The 22,803-nt window shown below is 42.5% G+C and overlaps 6 protein-coding genes across 6 annotated transcripts; 5 read left to right on the forward strand and 1 right to left on the reverse strand.

The window, feature by feature from the left end:
- Positions 1-76: 76 nt before the first annotated feature.
- V2V93DRAFT_385356 (DNA polymerase family A-domain-containing protein) lies at positions 77-4,270 on the forward strand. Its single transcript, XM_066912234.1, has 3 exons — positions 77-188; positions 258-382; positions 453-4,270. Exons 2-3 carry the CDS (start codon positions 292-294, stop codon positions 3,815-3,817), a joined length of 3,456 nt encoding a protein of 1,151 aa, XP_066767201.1. The 5' UTR covers positions 77-188; positions 258-291; the 3' UTR covers positions 3,818-4,270.
- Positions 4,268-13,236, reverse strand: V2V93DRAFT_379291 (uncharacterized protein; the record flags this gene model as incomplete). Its single annotated transcript, XM_066912006.1, has 8 exons — positions 4,268-4,287; positions 4,345-4,604; positions 4,659-5,383; positions 5,441-6,511; positions 6,560-6,956; positions 7,010-11,993; positions 12,047-13,153; positions 13,206-13,236. 8 exons carry the CDS (start codon positions 13,234-13,236, stop codon positions 4,268-4,270), a joined length of 8,595 nt encoding a protein of 2,864 aa, XP_066767202.1.
- A 1,343-nt stretch (positions 13,237-14,579) lies between these two features.
- On the forward strand, positions 14,580-15,785 carry V2V93DRAFT_322264 (uncharacterized protein; the record flags this gene model as incomplete). The annotated part of the gene is made up of 1 exon (XM_066907395.1): positions 14,580-15,785. One exon carries the CDS (start codon positions 14,580-14,582, stop codon positions 15,783-15,785), a length of 1,206 nt encoding a protein of 401 aa, XP_066767203.1.
- A 748-nt stretch (positions 15,786-16,533) lies between these two features.
- V2V93DRAFT_344833 (Cupredoxin) lies at positions 16,534-18,114 on the forward strand. The gene is made up of 2 exons (XM_066907868.1): positions 16,534-17,086; positions 17,139-18,114. The coding sequence occupies exons 1-2, from the start codon at positions 16,928-16,930 to the stop codon at positions 17,739-17,741; spliced, it is 762 nt and encodes a 253-aa protein (XP_066767204.1). The 5' UTR covers positions 16,534-16,927; the 3' UTR covers positions 17,742-18,114.
- A 165-nt stretch (positions 18,115-18,279) lies between these two features.
- V2V93DRAFT_367064 (uncharacterized protein) lies at positions 18,280-19,832 on the forward strand. The gene has a single exon (XM_066909472.1). It carries the CDS (start codon positions 18,380-18,382, stop codon positions 19,472-19,474), a length of 1,095 nt encoding a protein of 364 aa, XP_066767205.1. The 5' UTR covers positions 18,280-18,379; the 3' UTR covers positions 19,475-19,832.
- An 87-nt stretch (positions 19,833-19,919) lies between these two features.
- Positions 19,920-22,642, forward strand: V2V93DRAFT_367065 (fork head domain-containing protein). The gene is made up of 2 exons (XM_066909473.1): positions 19,920-20,701; positions 20,758-22,642. Exons 1-2 carry the CDS (start codon positions 20,037-20,039, stop codon positions 22,535-22,537), a joined length of 2,445 nt encoding a protein of 814 aa, XP_066767206.1. The 5' UTR covers positions 19,920-20,036; the 3' UTR covers positions 22,538-22,642.
- The last annotated feature ends 161 nt before the right edge of the window (positions 22,643-22,803 follow it).

Raw genomic sequence — 22,803 nt, forward strand, 5'->3', positions numbered from 1 at the left:
CTGGGTAAGGGATTAGCAAATGTAAACATCTAAATTATTGTCACAGAGCACAAGTTCTGTTTATTATTTGCCTCATCTTTCGCGGTAACCTCGTTTCGCATTACAACTTATCGATTACATCTGCGCTGAAGACAATATTATAGAATAATATTACACAGTAGTCTTATACTGCGACCACTGTTTAGCGCGTATGTATTCCAATATATACGCTTATTTCATTACTAGTTTGTTAGTCGAACGCTAACCATTCAATATAGGTGCGCGAATGCAACTGGTTCAATATATTCATTGATGATTTGGCGTAAATCAGCATTGCGGATATTACGCAATGCGACGCCGATACTGCCAGTTCGGCGATTTGCATCAATAGATTCAAAATCAAGTATGTTGTCATACAGCCTTGGCTCCGTTACTACGCTTTCACTATATTGCTTACATTAACCACCTTGTAGGAATTGCATCCCAACCACGATTTGATCATGTGTTTCAGAAATCCGTTGATAAAGCTACGCGTCTGAATCCGTTTGCTCATGATGTTTGGAAGCCTCAGACTCAGAAACCTATGATCGCCGACAGCCCGCCCGATTTTGACATTGACCAGCTAGCTGACCGATTTGACGCCGAAAAATCTCAACAGTCGAATCAGTCAAAAATTAGATCGACAGGTTCTAAGAGAAAATATATGAAAAAGTCGAATGTCGAAATTGATTTGTTGGCAGCGAGTGCTAAGAATGCTGATGCTGGCTTGACTGCTTTTATACCACCGGTCGATCCCAAGGGTGAAAAGCGCTTCAATGAAGCCGGTATCCAACAGCTTGCACGCTCCCTACACAAGCAGCTTTTTCCGAAGGGTCCCTCAGAGCCATTTCCGGATCTGGTCAAATTGTCTAAACAGCATCTTCGAGCTCAGCAACTACTTGGTAAACAAACTGACAATCAGGATGCTATCACTTTGAATCTTCCTCCGCTGGAAGGCGAGAGCCTGGACGAACATTTTTATAAACTAGGAAGTCATGTGGGAGAACCTTATTTAACCATGGCCAAAGAATTTGCAAAGAGCAAAAAGCTACCGCCTATGCCTGAAGAATGGGTTGTTCAGTCTGGTTGGGTCAAATACGTGCCTGGAGAGAAGCCTACTAAAGTCACCTATCCTGATGCGCAATGCCTTGTTTTTGATACTGAAGTTCTCTACAAAGAATCCCCGTTCGGAATAATAGCAACAGCCGCTTCAAAAGATGCTTGGTACTGCTGGCTCTCTCCGTGGCTTCTAGGCCAGACTGAAAACCCTCGCCAACTTATTCCACTCGGTACCCAAGCCTCGCCTAAGCTAATCATAGGTCATAATGTTGGTTATGATCGGGTGCGAGTCAAGGAAGAATATCATTTTCGCATGTCGAAGGCTATGTTTCTAGATACGATGTCACTACATATTGCATCCAATGGCATGTGTAGTCAGCAGCGTCCCACGTGGTTAAAATTTCAAAAGCAAGAGGCATTACTCGATGAAGCAATCTCCGTTACTGAAGACATTGATCTCCAAGACACTCTTTCTCATATCAAAGAGGGAGAAATTGACGAGCCCTGGGTTCGCAAGAGCTCATTTAATGGGCTTGCAGATGCGGCTAAATTTCACTGTGGTATACAGGTTGATAAATCTGATCGAGATTACTTTGGAATTCTAGATCGGGAAGGTGTTCGTGGCATGCTTCAAAAGCTCATTACTTATTGCGCAAAGGATGTCGACACCACTTTTCTAGTCTATCAGAACGTACTTCCTCTTTTTCTTGAAGTGTGCCCTCACCCTGTCTCTTTTGCTGCATTGCGTCACCTGGCTGCTGTCTTTTTACCCATTGACAAATCTTGGAACGAGTATGTTGAGCGGTCAGAAAGCAAATATCAAGAACTACTGTCAGAGGTAGAGAATCGATTAGTCAGTTTGGTTGAAGAATCCGTCGCTTTGAAAGATCAACCTAACAAGTTTTTGAATGACCCATGGCTTAAGCAGTTAGATTGGACCATTAAGGAGATCCGTATGACGAAGCCAAAGAAGAAAGATGAGGTGCCAAGAATGGCGAAGAACCAGAAGATGCCTGGATATCCTCAGTGGTATAAAGACCTTTTTAGCAAAGCAGGAGCTCCAATGAATGTGACAGTTCGCACTCGCATTGCACCATTATTGCTCCGTCTATCCTGGGATGGTAATCCGCTTGTGTGGATTGATCAATATGGATGGACGTTCAGGGTTTCAAGAGCAGACTCCGAGAAATACACTGCGAAAAATTTTACCGCATGCGACGTGAGCGCTGTTGAAAAAGCGCACATTGTCGATGATTATGACGGTGTGTACTTCAAAGTTCCTCATAAGGACGGTCCGACTGCTCGCTGCGCATCTCCTCTTGCCAAAGGATATCTGCAGTATTTTTCTTCCGGAATTTTGACGTCGGAATACACGTATGCTCGTGAGGCACTGGAAATGAATGCTGCATGTTCGTATTGGATCAGCGCACGAGACAGAATTAGGTCTCAGCTGCCGATCTGGAAGGAAGATACCAACCTTGGCATTCAGCAAACAAAGGTGAATGAGCGGGGTGTCGGGATGATTCTTCCCACGATTGTTCCTATGGGTACAATCACCCGTCGTGCTGTTGAGGCTACTTGGCTCACTGCTAGTAACGCCAAAGCAAATCGAGTGGGATCCGAGCTAAAGTCCATGGTTAAAGCTCCTGATGGATTTAAACTGGTAGGTGCTGATGTCGACTCTGAGGAATTATGGATTGCCAGTTTAGTGGGCGATTCGCAGTTTGGAATACACGGTGGAACGGCAATTGGATGGATGACATTAGAAGGAACAAAGGCAGAAGGAACGGACCTGCATTCACGAACAGCATCGATTCTTGGGATATCAAGAAACGACGCAAAAGTATTCAACTACGGACGAATATATGGTGCTGGTTTGAAGTTTGCAATACAGCTTTTGCGACAATTCAATCCAACTATATCTGAACTGGATGCCGCGAAGACTGCAACTAAACTATACGAGTCTACAAAGGGTGCAAAAGCTAAACGATCTTCTAAACGGTTTAAACGTGGTCCGTTTTGGTACGGTGGGTCGGAATCACTGATGTTCAACAAGTTGGAAGAAATAGCAAATCAAGATATTCCTCGCACTCCAGTGTTAGGTTGTGCAATAACGGAAGCGCTGATGCGCACCAATCTGGATAAGTCATCTTTTATGACATCAAGAATAAATTGGGCCATTCAGTCTAGCGGAGTTGATTATCTTCATCTGCTTATTGTTTCTATGGAGTATTTGATAGAGAGGTACAAACTGGACGCGAGATTATGTATTACTGTGCATGACGAAATTCGCTATTTAGTGAAGGATAAGGACAAGTATAGGGTGGCGATGGCGTTGCAAATAAGTAACCTATGGACACGTGCTATGTTTTGCGAGCAAATGGGAATACATGATATACCTCAGTCGTGTGCCTTTTTCTCCGCCGTTGATATTGATACGGTTATGCGCAAAGAGGTCGATTTGCCTTGCGTAACGCCTTCACATCCTGAACCTATTCCTCCTGGGGAATCATTGGATATTACCAAATTACTCAGGTTGACTACCGCGAAGCTAAAACCGCGGAAAGAAATTGATTTGAGCCAGATTGAATACAAGCCTCGAATACCGGTCTTTACGCAAATGGACTTGCATCAGCAGTTATTGGTCAAACAATTGAAAGATGATGCTCCAGTTCCGAGTGGCGATTTAGGGTATTTGAGCGCACAGATAAATAAATCTGGTCTGCCGACATATCGATGATCCTAGCTCTACTAGTTCTCTATTTACTTTTACCTTCCTTTAAATCACAGTCGCTCATTTTCGTTTCAGTCATTCCTTTGTACGATTTTCTGCTCATTCCTTTTTCAACGTTTTTCTTGTTCCCGCTATTCACTTCTGAGTCATTTTCCAACCTATTTATGGTTTATTTAGCAGCTACTGCTTGCCTATCCTCGTGCAGTCATTCCTTTCTCTGCCTCATGATATTATTTACGATCTTTATTTAACCCTCTTTTTTTGTCGAATATTTTTTTTCGTTACATTTTGTTGGTTTGGTAGTTAACGAGGTTTCCGGTGTTGTGTTGTGTTTGCACTTGTCCTGTTGATAGTTATTTGTTAAGATATTTGTTTAGTTTCTATATCGGAGGATTTTTTATATTCTTTGGATTATGCGTAACCGTAGAAAATTTCACAAATATATTTTTCTGAAAATTAGTAAAATGGGACCCAACCTAGAGACTAGAGTTAATATTTGCGCGCTTGGCTTAAATATTCAGCACTGTGCTCACCACTATAGATCAGAGCTAAATTGCGAGGATCATTTGCGTCAGTAATCCACTGGTTCACCACCGCCTCAACACTCAGATTGCTTGACAGTTTTCTTCGAACAATTACCAAGGCGCGCTCAGCTTCCGAGATATCGTTCGAAGGCCGACTCTGTGGATTATTAGCTGTTGGTGATATCCGCGACCGGGACCGGGACCGACTAGGGCGAACTGATAAAGAATCCAAACCTTGCAGACGCTGTCTGCGAAGCGGAGAAATCGTCCTATTGAGAAATATTTAGAGAAAATTCATGTAGCGTTGGAATGACAAGGCATACCAAGAATATAACGGGTCGAATTTCAGAACTTCTAGGATACTCATAATATTATCCACTTCATCTCTGAGTACACTCAATGTAAACCCACAGCATCTTCTATAAATTCCTTCTGCTCCGTTGATACCCATTCCGTCTAATAGATCCCTAGTCAGCCTAAAAGGAACCGTTTCCGGAACAGACAAAACACGACCCTGATCGAAAGCGACTCCAAGATCAATATGTACCGGCTCGCCTGTGCTCTCATCCATAAGAATATTATTTAAATGTCTATCTCCTAACCCCAGAACGCTTCCGACTACCGAGATAGCAGCAGTTCCGCGAGTGTATGCACTCTTGCTTTGTATCCACGCGTGAGGGTCTTTGAATCGCTCGAGAAAGAAAAATTTTAAGACGGGATGTACTCTGTTTGTTATCTTCCTGTACTCAGAGATGCGTAGCTCTACACTTTTGTTCTGAGAGTCTCTCATTATAGTACGAGCTGTTTGCAGACTAAGATCTTCGGGGTAATATCTAACATGAAGAGGCTGCAAGACATCCATTAGAGCCACCGTGTTATTCACAAACTCGATGATACCGGAAGTATGAGTCAAAGGAATAACCCTGTAAGTTCGGATTCTCAGACTTCGTTGACGAGTATGCTCATTTCGTTGCAAAAAGCTATTGACTTGCTCAAACACTTGCTCCATAATAGCGTCCTGACGCAAATCGTCCTTTCCTCCTTTAATCTGTTGATGGTTATTAGCAAACAGTTACTAAATCAAAAAGGATTAGAAGAGACATACAAGCATTTTGTAAATTGAGCCATTATCAGCTTCAAAAGTGCAAGCTTTCGGCCTGCTTAGTCCAGAAGCTAGGTATACTTCAGCACGGATAGAAATCATTTTTGGCACTTGAGAGTAGTCATGGTCAGCGCGTAAAGGAATGTAGATTGTTGGAGGAGGTAATCGGATTTCTCCTAGAGAGTCCTGCCACCAGTGCGTGTCTGGAAACATATCTGTCGTGATCTGCTTACGCTGGCGATCAGAAAATGAGTACCTAGCAAGCTGATCTGCCTTTTTACTAAATGTTGCTACCGGTTGGAGATATAGCTTGCTATATTCTGGCATTGCTTCAAGCTTGGACCATATGACCTCGGCCGCGCGGGAACGAAGAACCGCGCTCTGGTCATCCGTATTATTGTCCGCGCTATATTTCAAAGCAAAGAGCTGATAAAGACAATGATATGGATGATGCCGGCTTAATTTAAGGATCAGTCCACCTAAAAGTTTCTGAAAGAAAGATTCTTCGTCAAAACTCAGTCGTGATGAGAGCTGATTGATCCATGAAGCCAATTTTGCAGTAGGTACGTTACCAAGAAAGGATGCAGCCGCTTTATTTGCAAGATCATCTGACGCATTAGCTAACCACAGTGAACAGAAGCGGAAACTATCCTCATCATATTCGTCAGATGCGGCGATACTCATCAAATAAAATGTGATGCTCTGCTGAAGGAAGGTCTCTCTTAGTTTCAACAGGCGTTGATACTCAATATTGTCAGACTCAAACATTTTCTTTATTTGATTATAGTTCGTCCGAATTATCTGTCGATCTTCAGCTGTAGTAGTCTTTGCTAAGAGAGGCTTTAGCTGATCTAACTCAACCATCTTATCTTGACGTAACGTTGATATACGCTCAAAATCTTCACTAAATGTGGAGCTTTTTAGTTGACTATCGCAAAATATCGCAAACTCGTGGTAAACGTGTGACTTCAACGAGCCACTTGAAAGTTCATCTACTTTAGTCATCGCTGGCTCAAGGTATTTAGAATGTACATCATCAGGATGCTCTTGGCGCGCAGCCGAAATCCATTTTGCCTGGAACATTGGTTAACTTAGACAATTACAAACCGACATCCTACTTACCAATGTAGCCAACACTGTAGCTGTACCAACTTGCAGCCCGAATTGATTCTCATCTACCTCGGGATCGCTTTTTGATATACCTTTGAGCATTTGTATGGCAATATTTCTGTCTCCATTTTCCCACAGCACAGCCGACATTTGAGTAGCGAATGTACGTTGCATTGGCTCTTTAAATTGAGAGTTCACCAGCTGCACCAATCTCTCAAATCTCAGAGACGAGGACGTAGCTTTTTGAAGTTGGCCATGCTGCAAAGCAGAATCAGTGATTCTTTTTAGAGAAATAGCTTGAGCCACATTGAAGAAGTCAGAGACTGACGAAAAGCGAGAGTGATTTGTATTTGCCATCGTCGAAAATAACCTTTCACGAAATAGTAGAATATCCTCAACATGTTCAAACCTTTAAAGAAAATTAGCTACATAAAATAGCTTATTTGAACAATTTACACATACCGTGTTGTATCGGCCCATCTCATTCGAGTACGGTGAGTCTCAAGCAAAGACAGCAGATCTCCCGGATTCGTGATTGCCCACATCTCTTGCGCTTCGGATATTATTGCCAGGGTCTGGAGCAAATCTTGTGCCCTAGCTGCGGTAACGACTGTTTTGCCACGAGTCAATTTGTTAACTAGATCAATACTAGGACTTCGAACTATTGAATCAAGTGAATGGGAGTTGCCATCCAGAGACATAGGCTGAGCTATATTCTTAAGAACATGATATATTGTTGAGCTTTTAGACATTGAACTATTCACCTCATGGATATCCCACTGACCCAGCTTCCAAGCTGATTCGTAAAATTTTTCATACTCAGTTGTATCGGCATTAATGTTCGCAGACGACAAACATAAAGACAACCCGTTGAGTCCAATCATGGAGAGGGTACCAGATATATCAGTCATATTAGCAGATCTGCTCGAATGTGAACCGTACAGACCAGTTTCGAGCAATGCGCCTTTGTAAGATAACGCTTTCCATCCGTTGTGCTCAAATTCTGCAATAGCTGCAGCAGACTGAATAGTTGGTACCATATCCACACCATAAAGTGCATCAGGATCGTCAATACCTTTGTAGATCTCGGTTAAGAATCTCGTAAGGCTGTTTGGATTGAATCCTGAAACCCACATCAGTTCGCAAATCAAATATGCGGCATAATACATTTCGCAAAAGAGCGCCGCTCTAATCATAGCCACGAAATCAAGCTTGTCAATACAGCAAATACGCTCCAAAACAGTGGAATTCTCAGAAGTTTCTTGGTTCTGCAGAAAGACAAAAGTCTCGATAAGTAGTATCGCATGCTGCGTAGTGTCCTCGCAGATTGAACGAAAACACTTATTGAAGATTTCAGTCACTTCCAAAGAGTTCCGACCACTACTTACAAAGGCATGCATCAGGTACTTAAATGACGGAGCAGCAAAATCTTTAGCAGTATCTAACAACTCAAGAAGCACCTTATAGAATGGCTCGCAGTCTTCAACTAAGATCGAGCAAACTACGCATCCAGCGTGACGTGACCAAGCATCAAAAGAGCTGTCTTTCGGCAGCGGATTCAAGGTTCTACCAGTTCGGCCTCCATATTGATCTTCAAGCTGATAATCAATACCTTCGCGTATAAAACTTGGAATATTCAAATCAATATGAGAACTGGCAGCTTGTGAATCTAAATTTGTAGCAAAGATCACAATATCATGCAGTGCGTGCTCAATCCGACGAGTAGTATCAGTATTGGCCGTGTCCATTAATAATATCATAACACCAACTAACGCACAGAATGAAGCTGGAAGTTTGACATCATTTGCTCTATTAATCGAAATCAGGCTAGGAATTTCAACGTCATCTGCCCATTCTGTGAGAACCTTTCCAGACGAAGCATAGGCCCGACCACAGATTCGCGATACCCATAGTATAAACTCATCTGGCATCTCTTGCACGCTGCATAATCTCAGCAGCTCTGAAGACAGAGAAATACAGTCCGAGTCAGTTAGTATTTTTGAGTCGAATTGACTCGAAGCTCTTTCAAGCTCTAGTGCAAAAGTTTTTAAAGCGTATTGTCGGGACATGGCGTCGAAATGAGGTGAATGGGTAAAAACAATTTGTTGTATATCAGTCGCGGTCCATGCGATCAATCCATTGGCCGTTCGAGAGTCATAAAATATTAATGAATTTAGCCACACAGTACTCTTTGCAACATAGTCAGACCTAGTTGCGTAAGTGCTCACGCAGCTGTGCAGTCTGGTTTTAAATTTCATTAAAATGTACTGAAAGTCTCGGGCACCTAGAAAATTGTTGACAGAATTTGAGACCTGCTGGATATTGTACATTATCTGAATCACAAAGCGGACGAATAGCTCGGGGTTACACGTCAATGACTGGTGACTCAAAAGGTTTATTGCAATATCCAAAACTTCTGCTATGCAATCCTGATTAGTCACCAGAGATGCGATGGAATGCAAGCAGATGCGAACCAAATAAGGCTTCACATTTTCCTGACTAAGAGTGATGTGTAGCTTTAGTACACGAAGAATACTGCGCCTTTGCACATAGTTGATGCATTGTTCAAGATCGTTCAATATGACACGAGCGATAAAAGCTGCTGTACTTGTATCGTATTCTTTTAAGCGCGATTTCAATCTAGCCTGGTCGGTAAGCATCTGCATCGATATATAGGCGTTCAATATTATGACCGCATCATAGTAAGGTTGGTTCAAAGGTGCTGAGTAGGGTTGAGAAATCAAGTCACTTAACTCATTTAATTCTCGCCAAATGTGAGCCTCGTCCACAAGTCCTACAGAATCAAACGAGGACTTTGAAATAGTTGCAGAATCAACACAGGACAGTAGAATTGCTATGGCCAACGGAAGTATCTGGTGCAAATATTCTACCAACAGTTGGTAATTTCCTGCTAACTTTACCATCCTTTCCATAATATCAGACTGATCTAATAATGCTGAAACACCATTACCGGTACTGACTGCCGCAGAATACGCAAAAACGCGACCCAGCGACTCCAAAAAAACATCAGAATTGGAGTTTCCAAAACTTTCGGATATCATGACAACATTTGTAGTAAGTTCTTCGGGATAAAAAACAACCGATTGAGCAACCAATTCAACAAAGGTAGATTCGAAACAACTCTCACGTGTTTGATAACCAAAGACGGAGAAATCTAATTCGGCAATCGAACGACCACTAGTACACCAACTATAGTATATCTGCGACAAGAATGCTTCAAAAAGCCGTTCTGGCTTATCTAACTCTTGTTCTTTAGCTGCCGTTCTAAAGCAGAAACCAACATACTGTCGCATATTGGGTATATTAGAAAACTCCACAAGATGATAAATCGCATCACGCGCAATTAGAGGTGAGGCACTAGCTAACTTGGCTGTACCAAAAGTGCTGATTATTTGTCCTTCAAAATACGTAGTGGCGAAGTTCTCGTGAACCATGTTGTATAGCTCAAGGTGCAAACTGGGCTGAATTTGGGTAACCAGAGTGGCACATAAGATACAGGCATTATGCTGAACGCGAATATCCAAATTGCTAAGATCGCTAAGCAAGTATGATGTCTCTGGCAGCTCGAGGCCAAGAGAGGATTGACATATTACCTTGTATAGCAGCGAATCAATCGATATGCGGCTGAGGTAGGAAGCAAGTCCATTCTCGATGCCAACTTTGGTGACCCATTTGTACATAGCAACACCAATGTCAAGCTGAGCGCGCGGCGAGTTTAACCATAAGCTCATTGACGTGCATAAAAGTTGCGTACAAGATATCATCGTGATCTCTGATCTCTCATACTGGTATTTCTGAAGGGTCCGCTCTCCGACAAGACGAAATAGAGTATCGATAATGTTCGGGATATCGACAGGTAGCAAATTGTCTGTTAAAAGTTGATTCAACGATGGAAGAATTAGATAAAAAGTTGCAGGGGTAAGATGTCCGAGGTAGGTCAAAATCATTTCTATTACGTCGACACCAGCAGTGGCTCTTAAAATAGAACACTGAAAGAGAACAATTATCTGGCACTTAGCAACATTCCAACTCAACTTTACCATATGCCAATTTGTCACATTATCTTGAAATTCATGCGATCTGGAACTTCGATTCAAATTGTTCACCTGCCCAAACTCTGCATCATCCATGTCAGTATCGGCATTTTCAGCGCCAGAGATGTCCATAAACAGGGGCCTCTCAAGGGCATTTAATAGCCTCTGAAGCATTTTCAGTAAGCCATCTGGGGTCGACTGATAGTCAATTATGCTCTGCATTTGCGACAGTTGCATTACAATGCAGTTAATAACATCTGAATCAACACCACCTTCCTCTAGAGAACTACAGATATTTTGCAGTAGGGTAAAAGTCAATGAATCGTGACCTGTAAAAACATATCTGCTCTTAGATGGAGATTGAGTATGGATTCGACACAACACAGCCAATACTAGCATAGCGATATAGAACCAATCGCTATTAGAGTTCAATTCATCTCGTTTGACAGGCAAATTGTGTAACAATTCCGAGAATGATTCAACAATTAGATTCGACACACTAGTAAACGGAGAAACAAATTGGAACTCGCAGATTTGAATTGGGATGTCAAATGCAACAATTGTCCCATGGAAAACCAGTAAGTCAATTACATCTTTATCTTTATGATATTGATACAGAAATTGAAGGATGTTTGATGTGTCAAATCGATCTGTAAACAAGTTGCTAGGCGATGGAGGTGTATGATGTGCCAGTATAAGAAGGAGGTTGCAGACCGAGGTAATACTGGCTTCTTTCCACAGCCTCCCTGGAGCAGTAAGTCTACATGAATGCAACTTTGCAAATATCCACCTACAGACTTGCTCCGGAATATCAACACGGCCATGTGCGCTAGGAACAGACTTGTATTTGACTAGTATCGACCTCCATAATCTTATAGACGATTCGGTGACCTTAAAAGGTCCAATTGTATCAACATATATAATCATTTGGTCAATAAAATTCAGCGCTTCAGAAAAAGGTATGAGTCCCAAAGATAAAATGCGCTCAAGAAGATAGCAACTGGCAGAGCAGGTAGCGTTTGAGGAAATGCGACGATTGCACAGCTCCCATATGTCCAACCAATCAGCTGAGTGTTCAGGTTTTACATATTTTAAATGCCTGGTCAAAGTCGCTAGCGCGATCATTGCCCATGATGCAGTTACATAATCATCAGAGGTCGCGAAAATAGTCAATTTAGTGGTATAAGTCGAGCAACTTGGGATTGTGTCCCTAGATGTCGCAAGAATAAAGCTGAGCAACTGAAGACAAGGTAAACGCTGAGATTCTGAGGCTTCTTCAATTTTAACCATTAACTCGCTGACTTTGGATCCTATATCTGGTGAATCGAAACCATCAGAATATAATCGACGCCTTTTTGATGCATTTTCAGAATTGAAAGATGAGGAACCAACTAGAAAAATGTTAAATCGAAGGAGCTTGCAACGTGCAGATAAGAATACTTACCATTAGTGTCGCTTAACGCGGACAAATCTAGATATTCGTTGCATCTTGCCAGAATCATTAAAGTCATCCATGATGTCAGTCCTCGTTCGTTACAAAGTTGAAAATCAGCCGTTTGCAGCCACTCGAGTCCACCACATCCTTCTTCGGGAAGCGAGATATCCTCTACTTGCAATTGATCACGGCTTGGTTTTTCAAAGTAGTCTTTGAAGAGCTCGCGGATCATGTTTCGCAGCGGATCGCTGTCCTCTTTAGGAAACATCTTTATTGCTGGGAAACAGTATACAATAGCGGCAATCAGCTGATCCTTCAAGGCTGGAGTCTTCACTTTCCACAAACTAGAGATAATCGGAATCAAATCCGATACAGCTAATGCATAATCCTCCAAGGAGTTGATTATCATAACAGATAAAATCTTAGTTATGCAGTAAAACACACCGCGATGCGAACTCGTCTCAGTGGGATGGGATTGCAAAAACATCAGTAAAGAGCACAGCAAGCCTTGTGCCAAAGTTTTGCTCCCCTTATCGGATGAAATATAATTGCTATCAGATCGATCCGAGTCCATAAGGCTTTGATGAGTTGCCGAATCAAGAAGCTTCTCTAGGCAATTAACAAGCTCTAAAGTTTCCACCCCAACTCTAATGGTCTCCTTGATACTTACTTCAACACCATTCGCACAAAACCTTACAAGCTCGGTCCATTGGTCCTGTGACATATGCTGGACATGGGGAGGATAGCTGCAGATTGATTTTAGAGCTCGCAGATAATCGACCAAAACGGGTGTAAACAAGCGTCCGTCATGATATGTGGTTTGCCTGATATGCTTCACAAGAGCAGCTATCGTTCGCATACGAAAAATATGAACACCATTCTCAGTTAACAATCGCAGCGCTGCCGCCGCCGCTGAAAGTCGATCAAGAATTGCACTGTCTCGCACCCCATGAGCACGAACAAAGAGCTTGCGTTCAGTTACCACAGCCTGAAATAAGCCTTCAAGTAGTTTGTGATAACTCTTATCACCAATTTTTAAGCCATTATTATTGACGACTCTGAGTATTGTATCGTAACCTTCGATGCGGTCTCGGATTCTGTCTGATACTAGACGATCTGGCAGGAGAGTTAGATTTAAGATAAAATTATGATGACACTTCGGATGTACCATATATTGTAAATAGTAAGCCTTCCTCCATCTATAGTTTAGGATATTCCTGGCCCCAATTGCTTGCTGCAACGATAAGTAAAAAAATATTGAGTATGAGCGCCCGGCCGATTCTAAGGTGGGCTACGCGTGCTCACATTCAGTCAGCAGCCTTTAAGGTAAAAATTATCAAGGTAAGCAGACAATGAAAGAAAAATCATAAATATCATCAAGAATTACCATCAGAGCATGTCAAATACACACAGCGAAGTATCAAAAAAGGCCTGAACGTAATTTAGGTCCGTAACTCGTTGCTTGACATGCGCTCTTACTATCTTTCAAACTTGTGTTTCGGCAGATTCATGTTAGTCACGTGATACATAAACCCTATGCCGCTTCTAATGCGGCTCAGTTATTTCATTAGACCGTCATACAAAGGTGGGTTCATCTACTTGCTTTGCCATTCAATGGACCTGATATAGCTGATTTTTCGGAAGGAATAGGAGTCTAAGCTTTATCACTTTGTGACACCATGTATCAAATATTCTGAAACAAGAGGCCGAGCTCATGCAAAGACTCGGGTTATGACCGTAAATTCACAAAGCTGCAGAGGTACCTCTAGCTTGCATAGACTGCTGCTGAATAATTGGCTAGAGTATAAAAGGACTCCCCGCATACATATACTAAAAAGGAAGCAATATTCTGTCTGAACGCTTTATGCAGATCACAGGTAATATTCTTTGGGAGCAGTCGCGGTTGAAATTAGAATATGTCATAGTATGAGCGACTCCATTGGCAGCTTGTTGTTTTTGAGGCTTCAGTGCTGTGGGTCTTCTATCAATTCTCGGCTTTTTTCACTTAAGAGGACTATTTCAGTACAGCATCAACCTCTTTCAGTGCATCTAGCCGACAACCTTGCTTATCTTTTCTATTGTATTATTTTCTTAGCTATTCCTTAGTTTGTGGTACTTACTAGCAAAATTAAGACTCATTCGTTACATTATTCTAGTCGCGTAATTCGTGCAAGTTATCATTCTGACTAGAATATTTCGAACTTATCTTTTGGGCACCTAGAGGCTCATTTCCGAGTTATAATTTACAGGTACAAGTTCGTTAGTAGCTAGTATATTTATCGAAAACAGACCTGCAAATCTTCCGACGTGTGTGATTAACTCATTTTCCGGAAAAAGAATACTAATGATTATCATACATCAGATTCACCTAGTCCTTTTGCGATCCAAATTCATTGCCACGCTATTGTGTGCCTTATTAAATCAGCGCTAAACGGGTATTTTCCCGAGTGGCCGTAATAGCGATTCTTCTCCTCGATCGCATACTATAAATACCATTCATCCGTGCTATCTTTCCCTTCTGACTCTGTGCACCATCTGCGCAATGATTGCATCACAGACAGTTCTCTTATTCATAATTGCTGTTAGCGAGACATCAGCCGAAGTCCTGTCCGGTGTTTGGTCGGGTTTTGCCGAGTACTCAACTCCTCACTACTTCCCTACTACCCGCTATCGTGTTACGCCACAGTACACAGACTTCACAGTCAGCTCTGTAACATACTGGGGAAAGGTTAATGACTTTCATGCTCAGAGCTCGGACAATTCGTCGTGGGTGAACTCTCGTCGCGCACCTCTGACATTTTGCGCCATCGGCGACAATTCATTCTGGTTCACCGGCCTGCAGCAGTCTGATGACTTGACAGTGCCGACTTCGATGGCAATCAGTCAATCATCGACTCATCCGTCTTATGTTTCCGACTATTCAGCATTTGATCCTTCATCTCTCATTTATTTTATTCCACAATCTCCAGAAGAGGCCGCCATAGAAGCAAATACTGCTAAGCTTTCAATGCCGCGCACTAATTGCGCCATGATTTCCGCCACTCGCGCAGTCCAGTTTTGGGACTCTTGGGTAGATTTTGCTTCTCGCGGATCATTCCTTGTTCAATATGATTTAAAGGTGTCGAATAATTCACTCACCGTTACTCGATTCAAAGACTTGTATGGCTCTGTTGCTGAAAATCAATATTCTTACGGCCTCTTTGCGTCTATGAAAGTCAATAGTGTAGTATACATGTATGCGCTAGACACCAGCGAATATGGAAACAGTCAGGACATATTTGTGGCGTCTGCTCCGGCCGAAAAAGTAGTAGTTAAGTCAACCTGGAGATACTGGCACAACTCTACCCAGTCTTGGTCGACTGAAGAACCTTTAGCCGTGAAAAGTCATAAATTGGATGCCATTTATTCATTGTCAGGATCAGATACATTTGCTATGGGAGAGTCGCTATTCAGTGCTGGAGGCTCGATCTTCTACTCCGAATATCATAGCGCATATATCATGGTTTATGTCTCCACTGACAAAACCAAATATATCATCGAATACGCTCCTACTCCCGTTGGTCCCTGGTCAACATTGAAGAAGGTTCTGTACACTGACTCAAAGAACAGTCTGGCGGCTGCCCTTGTTACTCCGGCAATGTTTAGCACTCCTGCAGCTGCCGGGAAATCAGGAAAATCTTTACTGATGACTCCTGCGTCGTCAAATTCGGAGTATGATGGATTGACATATAAATTGAATTTTGCTTAGAGAATATCGGCTATGATAAAATTTACTTTGAACTGTATAGTTGTGTCGGAGCTAATAATTTGAAGAAAAGGGTAATTAAAGTGCAGAATGTGGGATATTTTGGTAAACAGGACTTAAATCTGGAAAAGCTGCTCAAACTTGTGCAAATCAGTAGTAATCTTCTATACCCACAGTTGCCACCATAAACCTGAAATTTCTCATTTTACATTTGATGAGAAATCTCAACCTATTCAGCCCTTTCCTTTAGATTATCGATTTCGCAATGAGTAAATTATTTTGCCTTTCGGATATACTCGTAAATGGCTCTCCAAAGTCTTCTGGTATCTTGGCTATGAATCGAGCTGATGTCCTGCCCTTCAAATTAAGACCGTGGTAGCTGACAGCGATTTAGGCTATCAGTATAAACCCCTTTTTTTTTGCCAAAAAAGTGCACGCTGGCAACGTTAGTTACTAAACGCAGTCAAATTCTGCAGCTGCCTAAAGTAAATAGCTTAACGAGTAAGATAAGCTGCTCGCAATATCCTCGCAATTTCATCCTGAAAAAAGATTTTGAAGCACGCGGCTCAGCTCTGCAAATCGTCTTTGTTAATAAGTGTTATGAATAATATGTAAATAGCACGCAAACAACCTGCGCGAATGCTTTTAGCTGGATTGCATTACTGTTGAAACCACGTTACCTTGGCCAGAGAGTCAAGTAATGACTCGGTAGACCCAAAAAAAGTCGTGCGGCGTACACGTGCATGTAAGTGTTGGCCACGAACGAACATAACCATCTGCAGAATATTACTTTACCAGCCAATCAAGATTATTATTAGAAATGAGTTGATTTATTCCGTATCTGAATATTCTGAGATTTTGATAGTATATTTATAGAGCTGCTTTGGATCTGGGCAAAGGAATCAGAAGTTAATTGAAATATTGGTAGAGGATATTGGTTTGAATTTAAGAAACGATGACAAGACACGAACAATGTCAAGAACACTCGGCGGTCAAAGATGGTTTTATCAGACAGGCTGCTTCATGGTCTAGAGCTGAGTGGAATATCTCTCTAGTTTGATCATAAATGGAAAGCTTCCCCGAGATTGTCGTTCTTCTTGTTCCAGCTCACATTCACCATCTGCTCCAATAAAATACATCGTACAATGAAGTTCACGACTTACCCGCTAGTTGCTTCTTTAGTAACTGCTGTTTCAGCATATACCGTGCACAATGTCACTGTTGGCGACATGGGCTTCACGTTCACCCCCGACACTATCACCGCCAAAACGGGAGACTATGTTCGATTCACATTTGAGAGCGGAGTGAGTATTTATTCTGTATGTTGACATGTTATATTACTAATATTTCGCAAAGACCCACGCTGTTGCTCAGGCCACCTACGATGGGCCATGCAGTCCCTACAAAGATAACTCAGATGACGGCACTGATGGGCTTTTCTCGGGAATGATTACTTATTCGACCACCTTTGATGTCCCAGAATACGTAATTCATATCAATAATACTGACCCGATTTGGTTTTACTGTCCCGAAGCCTACCATTGCCAAAGCGGCATGACTGGCGTCATCAATCCCGGAAAAAATCAGAATCTTGACACGTTCACTTCTTTAGCGGAGCAGCAGTCTACGAATACTCAGCCGAGTGTCATTGTTGGTAACACCACCATCGGCGACTCCGACGAATCGTCGTCATCTGTCGCCGTATCGTCGACCCCCTCTGCCTCTTCAGCTTTGTCATCGGCTGTCTCAGGGACCTCAACGGAAGCCGCCTCAACTCTCGCCACTTCTACTGTACCTTCTAGTGCATCTATTACAACTCCATCGACTTCCGGCTCCGCATCGTCTAGTTCGTCCGCTGTTGCTGCAACTTCCACTGCTGGGGCTGCCGTCAGTTCCGCTGCCGTAAGCAATATTTTTGCAGTTGCAATCGCAGCTGGTATTTACCTCCTGAGGATGTAGATTTCACGATAAAACATATGTATTGCATTTGTGACTGTAGACTACGAGCACGTTAGATCTTGATTAACATATACAGTAATTGGTATATATAAAATATTGATAATATGCAAAATTTATTGTCTCGATATAACTAAACAATCAGTCCATCATATGGGGATCTGATGCTGAGTTTTGTTTCTACTATCCCTCAATTAGATATTTACAGCCTGCGCAGTAATGTGTTCAACGCTGTTGGCGACTTTCTGATGCTCTCTCCGGTGAGACCGCAACCATAGTCGGAAGTATTTTATGCTACTCTATCTAGTAGCAGGGATGTCCTGTAGAATAAGGTATGACTTGTAGTGGCCTATTTTCTATTTTTGATTACTATTCCATTTGTTTTTTTTTTACCGTAAATGGTACCGCATTGAGCCGCTGTTGAACTGCTCAATGTCCACGCCGCAGGGGTGAACTCTATCTGCCCTCAGAACTCTAAAAAAATTTAACGCGTATTTCATGGTTTTCAAAGCAGTAAATTTTAAGTCACTTCATATTCAATATCTGGTGATCTATAGCAGGCCTTACAATATCGCCTTTCCCTTGCAGAGACATATCATTAAACTGACTGCTAAGCTTGACGGACGCCATTGAGAACTGGAATGAGCTCACAGGCAGCGGTCGTAAACGGTTCAGCACACAATGCGAGTCCTAAAGAAGATATGAACTCGGCCGTCACAGTCAATCCTGTGGACACTCAAGTTCCACCGGCTAACGAAGAAATCAATATGTTCATGACCATGCTTCTTGGATCAGAATATGATGAGAGAAAATACGAATTAGAGAATACTTCAGAGCTTCAGAACGTGAATATGCACGACAAGCGAAAAATAGATGGTCTGGGTGATTTGGACAGCAGCAAGCGATCAAAATACTTTGAAGCCGGCAAACCTTCACCTGAAGAAGAACAAGAATTCAATAAGATTTTTGGGTCTGCAGCTGCGGATGATGCGCTTCAGCAACCGGGAGATGATGAAACTAGCTGGCAGGATCAACCGTTAAAAAAAACGGGAGGAAATCAGCAAGAAACTATCCAGCATGGCATATCCGCAATCACCCCGCCGTACAGTTCTCAAGAACTGTCCCGGGAGGGATCGATTTCAAAGATGTCTTCTAATGAACAGCATAGTCCAGCATCTGGATCGCCATATCCAATCTCTGCCATATCCACACCTACTGTTAGCAGCCCGCAAGCTAAGGGATCGACTCAAGCGGAACTGCCGAGTACTGTGACCGTAGACAGAGCTGCTATTCTGAGTCAAAATTTGACAGACACCAAGAATTTGATTCTCAAAACAAATTCATTACTCACAACTTACGCTGCATTGAAGTCAGCATATACTCAAGTCTGTACTATAAACAAGACGCAATCTACGCAGCTAGCATACTACAAACAACGTATGGCTGAAACGACGAGACAAGTTAGCACAGCAAATAACAAAGCACGTATTGCAAATAAGAAAGTGGAAGAATTGATGCAGATCATTAAAAGATTGCCGGACCAAGGCGAGATTCTCCGAAAAATTTCCGTTCTTGAGCATGACTTGAGCGAAAAAAATGCAGAACTTGAGGTTTTAAAGTCATTACAGAGGACTGCTTCTGCATCTGAAACTCAGTCTCCCGAAGATGCCGCAATGCATGATCAACGATTGGGCGAAGTTTTGTCTGAGGCGACACAGCTTACTGATATAAACTGAAAAACTTGAAACGATCTTTTTTAACCTTTTAACTTGTTAGTTGGATTTCGTTTTAAGATGTTTTATTATAATGTTGTTTGATTTAGCATTTGACCATTAGTGTCACTAGCATTCCTGAAGTTATTAAGCATTAGCCCAGGTACCTAATTTGTATAATATTGAATGTGATCATTTTTATTCTGTTTGGCTTAACTACCGGAATCGTTGGATGGTGCAGTAAAAGCAAACCATTTCGACTATCCATTAGCTAGAATATCAAGTAAACCACGTTTGTCAAAGATATAATAGCTAGATTATGCGACAGCTTACAACAATGGCGATTTATTTACTATTCTGCCCCTGTATTAGTCATCCGATAGTAATCCTTTTTTTTTTCATCCCCCCTGTTTTTTTTCCGGACAGCCCGACATAAACTTTAAACTCCCAAATTTTTTTTTCCAGATCTCAACAGCAGAAAACATAGTAATAACTCGAAAAGCTATACTAACCATTTTATGAGAAAAATATTAAGCATATGAGTTATAACATAATTGAACTAGCAACTTAAGCTGACGGTGCTACAATGGATATCGACCGTGAAAATTTTGATTTTGATATTGGTGGACCGCCAGTTGATTACGCTCACGATGATTCTATGTCTGAACACAATATTTCATCCACTAGGATAGGGATTGACGATACTGTGATAATGCAAGAATCTGAGATAAAGTATGATCATGAATATATGATGCATCAGCCTCTTGCCTTGCAGAAAATGGCGCTAGTGCCTCCATCTTCAGCAATAGTTCCGACCGAGCAATCTCGAATATCCGCTTACGCACGACTTGATTTTGCCTCCTTTACGTTTTATGTACAGACTCTACAAGTTGTCATGGGAAGACGTGTGGAATTAGTAGGTGCGAACAGATTAGCGGGAGACGGAGGATTAAGCAGCACGCCAATACCTGCGAGAGCGAGATCTCGGACACCGTCCAAGGCAGACGCTACAGTAGCAGAAGCAGCCACTAGCTCGGATAACGCAGCAAATATGGCAAGCGTTGCAGCTACTAGCGGGAACGGGAATATTGACGTACATTTGGGTACTGCAAAGGCAATCTCAAGACGCCATGCTAGGATTTTCTACAATTTTGCAAATCAACAATTTGAATTCTCAGTTCTAGGTCGTAATGGGGCTTTTGTGGACGGTGTGTTCATTGAAAAGGGCTCGACTGTTCCATTTAGTCATGGGCATGTTATATTTTTGCAATTGTTACCTTGTATGGCTTATCTAACATCTGCTGCAGATCACGCGTACAGATTGGACAAATTGGATTCACATTTCTCCTGCCCAATTCTGGACATTTAGAACCTGGAATGACTCCAGAGCATACTATCAAACCCGCAGATGCTATTTCATTCCATGATGAAAAGATATTACCTCCTCTTGACACAACCGCAACGACTCCGGTGCCTATCACAGTTAAATCTGAAGTATCACAAGATGACAGCACTTTGGCTTTTGAAGATCATGAGGGACATAGTATTGACACTATAAAGCCTACCGACAATCAATCGTTTGAACAGCTATTTGCTGAACCCGAAGATCTAGATGTGTTGCCATCCGAAGAGCACATTCTATCTGACGGTCAATTATTTCATGCAGAGCCAATCCCACAGCAGCAAGCGCACATGCAGCACGAGCATCAATTGCAGGAAGAACCTTTACAGGAAGCTGACTTGCGTATGATCGAAGCGCTCACAAGCAGCACAATAGATGGTCTCTCTGATCTGGCTTCTGTAAACCCGTCAAATATGGAAGGTATTCCCACCGACCCTGCACTGCTATTATCTTCAGCAGAAGCTCGATCCTTTGACCCTAAGCCAAAATCTAATAGCCGAAAGGAGAAAAAACATCCTACGCCTCTATCTCCTTCTCAGATTCCGCCAGAATATCGCGAGAAGCCACCGAATTCATATTCAAGTTTGATAGAGATCTCATTACGATCTTATGCAACTGAGAGAGGCATGTCTTTATCCGAAATTTATAGCGCAATTCAGGCTCTTTTTCCCTATTATCAGTATGCGGCTTATGGTTGGCAAAACTCAGTGCGACACAATTTGTCACTTAACAAATCGTTTGTGAAAATTGCTAAAGAAGGTAAAGGCTGGCTATGGGGACTAGATGAGGAGCTTTGCCGAGAGAGAGAGGCGAAGAAAAACAGACCATTAGTTAAGGAAAGAAAGGAACAAGAACGGCGCGAAAAGAGAGAACGCGACAAACGAGAAAAAGAAGAAAAGGATCGCAAGGCCAAACAAGAGAAAGAGGCTCTTGATCGTGAGAAGAAGGAACGCGAGAAGACTGAAAAGGAGAGGAGAGAGAAAGAGATGACAGAGAAGAAAAAGGCATTGGCAGTAATTGCACAAGTAGCGGCAGCGAAAGGTTCGACTTCTGGTTTCAGTGGATTAACAACGGGGGCTCCGTTTCGTCTACCGAGTACGATTGGCGCAGGCACAAAGCTGAAGGGTAAACCGCTTGGTGTTTCTTCAGGAGTATCAAAGCCGCAAGTGTCAAAGCCTCCAATTAACAAGGAGACCTTGAAGGCATTGCAATTACTGCAGCAGACTATCTCTGCGCAATTGTCTGCAAACACAAAGACTGCCTCGCCAGCGCCGGATACTGCAGTCGCTCAAACCAGCTCCGCTCTGCCTGCTCATCCCACTAAATCCTCTGCGTCAGTATTTCCCCTGGGTAATTCAGGAGAGAGTTTCGGTTCAGTCCGGCCGTCAGTGTCGCCTAGTCCTGTTCCGAATACCCAGACAGCCAGTAGCACTTCGGCATTGATGGCTGCCGCTCTTAGCGCTGCGCGAAACAAAGCAGGAAACACGCCATTAAACAAACCTGGAACTCAACAGCAGAATGCAAAGGCAGCGGCCATTGCCAAAGCACTTGTGATGACTTTGGCTCAGTCGATGTCTAAACCTGGCGCGACAAATTTGGGAGCGGCACCGTCATCGGAAAATGGCACTAGTGAGACCGCTGAAGCAGCGGGATCGCATACGGCGACTACGTCCTCTGTGAATTAAAAAGGCCGGTACAAGTTACTAGAGGTGCAGATTGTTTAATGGGAAAAGGAGTTTTGTTGTAGATATTTATAGATTGCATAGTGTAGTGTAATATATGTTATGGGCTCATATAAAGCTGTCTTAGCCACTTCCTAGATCAGCTTAATTTCGGTTATCTCGCAACGGCATATCTGCTGAACCCTAGCCCGCAGGCTCCTGGCGGAATGCCACGAACCCCTCGGTTCGGAGCGACATTTATGCAGCAGATAGTCTTTTTATGCTGCCTA

This window comes from Kockiozyma suomiensis (genome assembly GCF_038497685.1).
Source record: "Kockiozyma suomiensis strain NRRL Y-17356 unplaced genomic scaffold V2V93scaffold_4, whole genome shotgun sequence".
NCBI lineage: Eukaryota > Fungi > Ascomycota > Lipomycetes > Lipomycetales > Lipomycetaceae > Kockiozyma > Kockiozyma suomiensis.